Here is a 10846-nt window from a genome sequence, read left to right on the forward strand (position 1 = left end):
GGAAAGAGTTGGGGTCAGAAGACGTGAGTTCAAATCCCCATGCTTCCTCTAACTACCTAAGTGATCTTGGATAAGTATCATGGATAACAACATACTCTGGTTTGTTCTGAGGATTAAATAACTTAAAACATGAAAGAACCTCAAACAGTGCCTGGCAAATTTAAGAATTACTCATGTGATAGTAGCCATCATCATCATCATTAGTTACTGCTACTTTTTTTTTCTTTCCTTTTCTTTTTGTTTTATACTGCTACTTTTATTTTAACTACTAGTGATACTACCATTTGTGTGGTTTTGAGCAAGTCAGTGAACATCTCTGATCCTTAGTTTCCTCATTTTTATAACAGCTACAAAGAGCTACTGTGCAGATTTTTTTAAATGCAAATATGCACATAAACTGCTTGGGACTGGCAGGTACCCACCAATATGGTAGCTACTGCTGTAATTATTCACTCAACAGACATCAGTGAGCACCCATTCTGTGCTGGGCACTGCACTTCCCATGAATCATCGTGGTGAGACCCAGATCCTGTCTTAAGAGTTTATAATCAAAGTGGAGAGACAAACACTGAACACATTCAGTGCAGAGTTCCAGGAGCCTCAACAGAAGCCGTGAGAAGGGTTCAGTTCTGTTTCTGTGCTTCTCCCACCACAGCCACTGGTTTCCAGCTCTGGGCCAGCAGGGGTGGCATCTACACCAGAAAGCTCCCCAGCTAATCCCAGCATAGAAATCACATCCCTGCCTCCGAACTGCTGCTACCTTCCCGCTTCCTGTGGCTGCTGTTCTCCATTTCCTAAGCCTCACCCAGAGCCCACTAATCCCTAGGAAAGTGAAAACCGCCTCTAATATCTGGAAGGATAGATTATGTGAGTAATTGGGGCTGTTGGGCTCTAAGGTTATAGTGCACTCCGAGATCTCACAGCCAAGTGGCAGACGTGTTTTTACCTTTGCAGAATATCTTCAAGCACAAAAACAAAGGCTGCAGTTACTCCCCAAGGCTGGCAGGAAACTCTATCTGAGCAACAAGAACACAGAGTCTTTCCTCTTTCACCAGGTTCAGTGACAGTGTCTTACTGGGAGACCAAAAAGTGATTCAAACATCAAGCACCCAGGCCCCTTTTTGTGCTGGTGTTGCTTCTTCTGCCCACCCCTGTCATAAAGACTCACAGACGCATTCTGTAATAAGACAGACTGCTCAGAGTATCTTCGACCACACTTGCTAGGGCCTCAGGAACAACTGTGCTGCCCTTTCCTTGAGGCCTGACTCCTTCTAAGGGAAGGATCTGACACATGGAGGGCAGTAGCTTGTGGCAGAGAAACATCAAAAAAACCCGCCAGTATTCAAGGGATCTGACACTGGGAGAAGACCTGCCACTCAAACCCCTTTGACCTTGGCCTTCAATGAGGACCACTTCACTGCTCCAGGCCTCAGTTTTCTCTTCTATAAGATGGCACTCTTGATCAGGTGACCCCTACGTGTCCTTCCAGTTCTCACATTCTAAGAGGTGATGAATCCACCTGCAGGACATCAATGACACTGTTGGCTTAAAAAAGAGCAGCCAATCACTGGGGAATTCTATCAAACATACAAAGAAGAACTTATACCGATCCTTCTCAAACTCTTCCGCAAGACTGAAGAGGAGGGAACACTCCCAAAGTCATTCTATGAAGCCACCATCACCCTGATACCAAAACCAGACAAAGACACCACCAAAAAACAAATTACAGGCCATTATCTTTGATGAATATAGATGCAAAAATCCTCAACAAAATATTAGCAAATGTAATCCAGCAACACATAAAAAGGATCACACCCTATGATCAAGTTGGACTCATCCCAGGGTGACAAGCATGGTTCAACAAACACAAATCAATCTGTGATACACCACATTAACAAAAGAAAAGACAAAAACCACATGATCATCTCAACAGACAAAGAAAAAGCATTTGATAAAATTCAATCTCCATTCATGATAAAAACTCTTACCAAAATGGGTACAGAGGGAACATATCTCAGCATAATAAAAGCTACTATGACAGACCCACAGCCAATATAATACTCAATGGTGAAAAACTGAATGCCTTCTTGCTAAAATCTGGAACAAGACAAGGATGCCCACTCTCACCACTTCTATTCAACATAGTATTGGAAGTCCTAACCACAGCAATCAGACAAGAAAAAGAAATAAAAGGTATCCAACTTGGAAGGTAAGAGGTAAAACTGTCATTATATATATGCAGAAAACCTGAAAGACTCCACACAAAAACTACTAGGACTGATAAACAAATTCAGCAAGGTAGCAGTATACAAGATAAATATACAGAAATTGGTTGCACTTCTTTACACTAACAATGAAATATCAGAAAGGGGAAGTCAAAAAACAATCCCATTTAAAATCACATTAAAAAAAATACTTAGGAATAAACCTGAACAAGGAGGTGAAAGACTTACACACTGAGAACTATAAAACATTGATAAAGGAAACTGAAGATGATTCAAAAAAATGAAAAGATATCCTATGCTCTTGGATTGGAAGAATTAATATTGCTAAAATGGCCATACTACCCAAAACAAGCTACAGATTCAATGCAATCCCTATCAAATTACCCATGGTATTTTTCACAGAACTAGAACAAATAATCCTAAAATTTATACGGAACCACAAAAGACCCAGAATTGCCAAAGCAATCCTGAGGAAAAAGAAGAAGGTGGAGGCATAACCCTCTCATACTTCAAGACAATACTACAAAGCTACAGTAATCAAAACAGAACAGTATTGGCACAAAAACAGACATATGGATCAACGGAACAGAATAAACAACCCAGATGTAAACCCAGACACCTATGGACAATTAATCTCTGACAAAGGAGGCAAGAATATACAATGGGGAAAAGACAGTCTCTTCAGCAAAGTGGTGTTGGGAAAGCTGGACAGCCACATATAAATCAGTGAAGTTAAAACACTCCCTCACACCATACATAAAAATAAACTCAAAATGGCTTAGAGACTTAAATATAAGACACGACACCATAAAACTCCTAGAAGAGAACATGGCCAAAACATTCTCTGACATAAATCATACCAATGTTTTCTTAGGTCAGTCAACCAAGGCAATAGAAATAAAAACGAAAATAAACAAATAGGACCTAATCAAACCTATAAGCTTTTGTACAGCAAATGAAACCATAAACAAAATGAAAAGACAACCTACAGACTGGGAGAAAATATTTGCAAATGATGCAACCAACAAGGGCTTAATTTCCAAAATATATATAAACAGCTCTTACCACTCAGTAACAACAACAAAAAACCCAATCCAAAAATAGGTACAAAGGGGCTTCCCCGGTGGCGCAGTGGTTGAGAGTCCACCTGCCAATGCAGGGGACACGGGTTCGTGCTCCGGTCTGGGAAGATCCCACATGCCGCGAGCGGCTGGGCCCATGAGCCATGGCCGCTGAGCCTGCACGTCCGGAGCCTGTGCTCCGCAATGGGAGAGGCCACAACAGTGAGAGGCCAGTGTACCGCAAAAAAAAAAAAAAAAGAAAAAAAAGGCAGAAGACCAAAATAGACATTTCTCCAAAGAAGACACACAGGTGGCCAATAGGCACATTAAGAGATGCTCAACATCGTTAATTATTAGAGAAATGCAAATCAAACTACAGTGAGGTATCACTTCACACCAGTCAGAATGGCTATCATCAAAAAGTAATAATACAAATAATAAATGCTGGAGAAAGTGTGAAAAAAGGGAACCCTCCTACACTGTTGGTGGGAATGTAAATGCTGCAGCCACTATGGAAAACAGTATGAAGATTCCTTAAAAATCTAAAAACAGAGTCATCATATGATCCAGCAATCCCACTCCTGGCACATATCCGGAGAGAACTCTAATCTGAAAAGATACATGCACCCTCAATGTTCACAGCAGCACTATTTACAGTAGCCAAGAAATGGAAGCAACCTAAATGTCCATTGACAGGGGAACAGATAAAGAAGATGTGATATATACACACACACACAATACATACACACTGGAATATTACTCAGCCATAAACAAAGAAAGAAATAATGCCATTTGCAGCAATGTGGATGAATTTAGAGATTATCATACTAAGTGAAGTCAGACAGAGAAAGAGAAAAATCATATGATACCACTTATATATGGAATCTAAAAAAATGATACAAATGAACTTATTTATAAAACAGAAACAGACTTACAGACGTAGAAAACAAACTTATGGTTACCAAAAAGGAAAGGGAGTGCACAGAGGGATAAATTAAAAGTTTGGGATTAGCAAATACAAACTACTACACACAAAATAGATAAACAACAAGGTCCTACTGTATATCACAGGGAACTATACTCAATCTCTTGTAATAAACTATAATGGAAAAGAATCTGAAAATATATATAGGTACGTGTGTGTGTGTGTGTGTGTGTGTGTGTGTGTGTGTGTATGAGAATCACTTTGCTGTACACCAGAAACTAACACAACACCATAAAGCAACTATACTTCAATTTAAAAAAAAAAAAAAAAAAAAGAGCAGCCAAGTTCCTCGCCAAGTTCCTCACCTCTCCTATCCAATTTACTCTGTGATCCACCCATGGCTTCCCAATGCCTACATGATAAAGTCCCAGCTCCCTGGCATGGCATCCAAGGCCTCCCATGATCCCAAATCTCTGCTCTCTCAGTCTCCCCTCTCCCTTCTTTCTAACGTCACTGAACACATTAGTCCTCTAGAACCTATCTGCAGCCCCTGCTTTGCCTGCTGCTTTGCCCTGCACATGCGTGCTGGGAATGCCCTTATCTAACTGGCAACCTCCTGTTCACTGTCCAACACTTGGCTCAAGATCCACCTCCTCTGTGTAGTCTTCCATGCTATGTGACTCAGGGATCTTGACCATCTCCTTCTCTGCAACCCCAGGGTCTAACTGTGTGTGTGTGTGTGTGTGTGTGTGTGTGTGTTGATTTAAACACCCATCACACGCTACAGTGGCCTCATTTACCTGTAACATTTTCTGTATTAGGCTGGAAACCCTTGGGGCGCAGAGACTGAGTCTCATCCATTTCTGACTCTATGCATCTAACATAGTTCTTGGCCCACAGAAGATGTGCCAGGATCATCTCTCAGACTTATAAACCACTGACAGGGGAACTTAAAACATTTTATCAAAAGGAAGAAAGAAGTAAATTTCTGCTTACTAATTCTAAACATGCCTCTTTCGGCAGCTTAACTGAGATACTGAGAAAAGGTGTATGTCTTTTCTATAGAAAATGCTGACACCTGAGGAGTGGGATGTGAGTCAGAGACAGACTTTTAACAGAACTTAATGAAAAACACCTAGAAACTGTGGGGGAAAGACCACTTTCTTCAAAGCACCCAGCATCTTTTGTTTGATCTGGGTCTCAGAGCATCACAAGGGGATGCAGCCTGGCTCTGGCTTGAAGAGACTGACCTCGGGGCTTGGGCTGGCAGCAGCGCTTCAGCACAAAGCTGATGTTGTCCGTGCGCAGGATCTGCTTCTTCAAGTGGCTCATAAGGTCTCCAAGGCTGGGGAAGCTTCGGTCTGAGCCATGCAGGCTGTAGCGGCCCTTCTGCACCTCAATCTGAAAGTTCTTGAACTGCTTCTGGACACCCAGCAACTGCCATTCAAGAAAATAATCAGAAAAGATTTGTTTTAAAAAGGGCTCAAACAAATCTCTCATAGGTATGTATGATGTTAACAACAGGAGAAGCTGGATAGAGGGCATACAGAAACTCTGTACTATCTCTGTAATGTTTCTGTAAAACTAAAATTATTCCCTAATAAAAAAGCTTATTATAAGTAAATGAAATAATAACTAATAAAGGAGATCCAGGAGAAGGCACTGATAAAAGGGAGTTAACACCAAGGAGACAACCTAACAGCAGTGATTTCTACAAGAGAATCACTTCATTTTGGCACTTAAGATGAACTTCATGAAAACACCAACCTCACAGGACTGTGGCTAAGATTATATGGCAGGGCCCGTGTAAAAAAGTTAGTAAGCACTTTTATAAAGGTTAGCACATATTATGCATGAAATAATAAGTACTACAGAAAAATTTATCCAGGAACTCCCTCAAACTGAGCTCTTCCAAGAACCTCCTGGGAGGTGGTACACAGCTGTCTGGTCTGGTTTCCGAGCTATATGGTGCCCCATAGAGGAAGTATAAGCAAAAGTTTTCCTTCATGACAACTTCTGTACAAAGGGAACTATTTTAGTATTTTAGTGGTTAAGAATGAAGGCCAGGGGCTTCCCTGGTGGTGCAGTGGTTGGGAGTCTGCCTGCCAATGCAGGGGACACGGGTTCGTGCCCCGGTCCGGGAAGATCCCACATGCTGCGGAGTGGCTAGGCCCGTGAGCCATGGCTGCTGAGCCTGCGTTCCGCAACAGGAGAGGCCACAACAGTGAGAGGCCTGCGTACCGCAAAAAAAAAAAAAAAAAAAAAAAAAAAAAAAAAAAAAAGAATGAGGGCTAGAAAGATCTACTCACGCTGTAAACTAGGACAAGATATTTAAAATCTTAATGCCTCAGTTTCTTCATCTGTTCAATGGGGATAATACTACCTTATCTCATGGGGCTAGTGTAAGGCTTAAATGAGAATATATAGGAAAAGAGCTTAGCACAGTGTCTGGTGAGCTAAAATAAATAGTAGGAGTAATCCTATCTATGGTTCCTGTTTTCCCCAGGTAATCTGACACCAGGTAGACTATGTTACTGAATCACTGACATTCTCGGTACAGCACAGGTCAATTCCACCTCAAAAGGTGGCTGGGCCGTCTCATGCTCACATCTGTGATAAAAATATTAAATTTCCTCCAAAGACTGACGGAACGCAGAAGAAAGGGATCCTGCCAAGGCAACAGGCCTGCCAAGTGCTGAGCCACTGCATCCGTTATCAGCCACAAGGCTGAGCTGTACAGGAGCACCCCAGGCGAGCAGTGGCCCCTACAGACTTCACCCATGACTCTTGGCAGCACTGGGTTCCTTCTGCCATTTCCTCTTCCACTCTTGACTGAGTCCAGCCCCAGAGATTCTCTAGTACTTTTCCTTCCGGTACCTGAGGTCTGCAATATGCTAACATGCTGACTCTCATCTTGCAGCCCCCTCCCCTGCCCCAATTCTCCTAGTTCATGGTGAACCCATGCAACACTACTGTATTTATTTGGACTAATTCTGTAAAACTCTTGTCTTTTAAAATAGTCCAGGACTTCCCTGGTGGCGCAGTGGTTAGGAACCCATCTGCCAATGCAGGTGACACAGGTTCGATCCCTGGTCTGGGAAGATCCCACATGCCACAGAGCAAGTAGGCCCGTGTGCCACAACTACTGAGCCTGTGCTCTATGGCCCGTGAGCCACAGCTACTGATCCCACGTGCCACAACTACTGAAGCCCGCACGCCTAGAGCCCATGCTCCACAACAAGAGAAGCCGCCACAATGAGAAGCCCGTGCACCGCAGCGAAGAACAGCCCCCGCTCACCACAACTGGAGAGGGTCCACACGTAGCAGCGAAGACCCAATGCAGCCAAAATAAATAAATAAATAAATAAATAGATTGATTAATTTAAAAAAATAGTCCATTTCTTGTGTTTTAAAAAATTACATGAATAACAAAGCACTGTGGTCTAGTGAGGTCAAGTTTGCAATTTGGCTTCAGGATTTCTCTCACATCATTCCCAGCTTCCAACCACACCTGAGTCACTAACAGACATCTTGTCAAAACACATGTCAGTAATTCGTCTGTTAAAACGTCTGCACCTACCATCTGGGGACAACTGTGTTAGGCCAGGTTGCCAACAGGCCTCATTGGTGCTAGTCTGTACCAGTGAATGCCCAGACACAGCTCTGGGTCTGTGATGGTCCTGGCACCGAGTGTTTTGTGTGAGCTGGTTTTCTGGTTGTGTTCCACCTTCCACAGCACAGGGACCCCTGCCATGGGTCCCTTGCAGGAAGAAAGAAAGGGCCATAACGATGAAAGGGTATGGGGTCTGGCTGCCTGGGAAGGGGCTCCTTTTGAGGCGCAGGCTGTCCCTGTCAGAACTGCCAGGGATTTTCTCAGAGCCCCAGGCTTTTCTACCCCCATCCCCCAAGGGTGGTCCTCCTGGATGAGAGGTTGCACTGATACCCTGTGGCCACATGGGTTGGCACCAGCCAGTGTCTTGACTGACCTCAGACTTTTCAAAGCAAGTGACGGTCATGAGGATGTTGTCGAAGTCGGTGCAGCTCCACCGCAGCACGTACATTCCCTCCTCACTTCCTTCTTGCCGCAACTTATTGATGGCATATTCTGTGCTACAGGGAGAGAGGCAAAGAGAGAAAGCTCACCCCAAACAGAAGCACTCTAAACCCCATGGGATGTCCACTTCCTTGAGCTGCCTCAAGTCTGACGGCCGCTCACAGTACCTGTCCTGGGTCCTACTGTCGTCTCTGATATGAGACAGAGAGCTTGTCTCATATGCTTGTCCCTGACTTCCCCACACACGCCGCTTCCACTCTAGCCAGAAGAGCTCCCCACAAGGCTGAGGATGCAGAGCTGCCCGTGATGCAGTAGTAGGGGTCTCTCCCCCCATCCCAGGCAGCACAACTAGAACAGAAGCCTCAGGATAGCACGGACTTGGAATTGTTCTGTTTATTGCTGCATCCCCAATAACCAGAGCATGCCTGGCTCACAGTTCTCAATAAATAAGTGAACAATTGAATAATAAACACTGAATAAAGAAATCAAGGATTAGAAAGCTGTGAGTAGAGAGCCTGCCTACCCTACACTCCCGTGTCCCCAGGACTAACAAGTCCGGCACACAGAGGGCAATGAGCAAACAGCTGCTAAATAAATCCACATATGAGGTTACTACACCCAGTGAGTTCTGTTCACTAAGTGTTCGTAAAAGAGGGCTGTGTGGTCAGCACGTGTTAGAGAATGGCAGAGACCAATGGCTCCCTGGCGGGTGGGCAGTGAGGGTAGGCAGACAAGAAACAAACGGACATGTACATAAACTTAATATGTCAGGAAGTAATAAACGCCACTGAAGACAAATAGAGCAGAGTGAAGGAGTCAGGGAGTGCGGGGAGCAGAGGGGGAAGAGGTGTCGTTGTTTTATATAAAGTGCTTGGGGAAGACTTCACCAGTTAGGTGGTATCTGAGTGACACCTGAAGAACTGGTGACTGCTGAGATTCTGGAGGGAGGGTTTTCCAGACCAAGGGGAAAAGCAAGTGCCAAGGCCCTGAAGCCTAACTATAGTTGGCATATTTGAGGGACATGCTTTATTATAAAGCTCAACCCTTGCTCTGCAATTCCTTGGTGTGTCTGTCTCCCTGTGAGTCTCTTCAGGCCAGGGACCACACCACTGACAAACTGCCTGTCCACAAGGCAACTGGGATCGGGAAGAAGGTGGGAACCGCTTCACGTGAAAGGTGGCTGACAAGCTGCTTCCACAGATATATTTCAGTCTGGAAGAGAGACTCAGAAGAAACACAGCAGCTGTTTTCCTGTGCCTGAAGGATGGTCACACGCAAGAGGAAGCAAATGAATCCCTGTTGCTTCAAAAGGCAGAACTCAGATGAGTAGACAGAGTTACAGGGAGGCAGACTTCAACTCCCTATGAGGAAGGTACGCATGTCTGTAACTGTCAGAGCTATAAGCTACTCGCTGCCAAGTGAAGCACTAAGTACCCCATCACCGGAGGTGTTTGAGATGCAGGTGGGACAAGATACCCAGCAAAGCCCCTCCCAGCTCTAAGGCTTGGTCACCTTCACTGGGCCTTCTGGCACTGGAGGACACGCTGACTCGGGATTCTGTTACTACACCGTCTGCTGTCGAGACCTGTGCCCTGTCTTTCTTGAATCACCCAGAGCATCTGGCACAGTAAGGGGCTAGGAAGTGTAGCACTTCTTGGTCAGCTGTGGAGAAGTGAGGGGTTCAACTATGAGGACACCCAAGGAAGGGAGAGGAAGTGAGGGGCTGCTGCAAGGACCAAGGTAAGAAATGACAGGAAGGCCTGACCAGGACAGCAGGGATGGAAAAGGGCACCAAGTAAGTATTCAGCATAAATGCCTGATGACGCCCATGCCTGAGAAGGACACGCTCCCCATCACTAACACGTGGGTTCTTTTCACACCAAAGGCAACTGAAAACGTTTTCGAACCAACCAGATTGGACCGTGACAGCCATTCTGTATGTTGTGGACGATCAACGGGGGAGCCACGTCTGTGCAGAGGTAATGATGGGCATCTGCTGTGAGCCGGAAGTAGCCGTCCACGAGGGACACAAAGGACAAGGCCTCCTCATGGGAAGAGAGCTTCAGTTCCTGGCGAGAGAGTAGAAATGCCCATGGTTACATCACGTGCCTGCCATCTTAAGCAGATGACTCTCTGGGGAGGTACACAGTGAGAAGATATTTAACACAATGAAGAATGTACAACCCCAAAGGGAAGCTCTTTTTTTTTTTTTAATTCTTTTTTTTTTAAAAACCCCACATTTGTTTATTTATTTATTTTTTTGGCTGTCTTGGGTCTTCGTTTCTGTGCAAGGGCTTTCTCTAGCTGTGGCAAGCGGGGGCCACTCTTCATCGTGGTGCGTGGGCCTCTCACTATCACAGCCTCTCTTGTTGCGGAGCATAGGCTCCAGACGCGCAGGCTCAGTAGTTGTGGCTCACGGGCCTAGCTGCTCCGCGGCATGTGGGATCTTCCCAGACCAGGGCTCGAACCCGTGTCCCCTGCATTGGCGGGCAGATTCTCAACCACTGCGCCACCAGGGAAGCCCGGGAAGCTCTTTTTGTCAATAGTAACTGCACCCCTTGCAGTTACATATAACTCTGTT

At 44.9% G+C, this 10846-nt stretch overlaps 1 protein-coding gene across 1 annotated transcript in view; it reads right to left on the bottom strand.

Annotated features, from left to right (window-relative positions):
- Window positions 1-10846, bottom strand: part of JAK1 (Janus kinase 1) — a 52773-nt gene that overhangs the window by 18056 nt on the left and 23871 nt on the right. The window contains exons 8-10 of the mRNA XM_007460078.1: window positions 10177-10334; window positions 8198-8321; window positions 5462-5648 (exon numbers count right to left, since the gene is read on the bottom strand). Of these exons, the coding sequence (XP_007460140.1) occupies window positions 5462-5648; window positions 8198-8321; window positions 10177-10334 (469 nt within the window). The remainder of the gene's footprint in view (window positions 1-5461; window positions 5649-8197; window positions 8322-10176; window positions 10335-10846) is intronic.

The sequence above is a fragment of the Lipotes vexillifer genome, unplaced genomic scaffold (genome assembly GCF_000442215.2).
Source record: "Lipotes vexillifer unplaced genomic scaffold, Lipotes_vexillifer_v1.1 scaffold134, whole genome shotgun sequence".
NCBI lineage: Eukaryota > Metazoa > Chordata > Mammalia > Artiodactyla > Lipotidae > Lipotes > Lipotes vexillifer.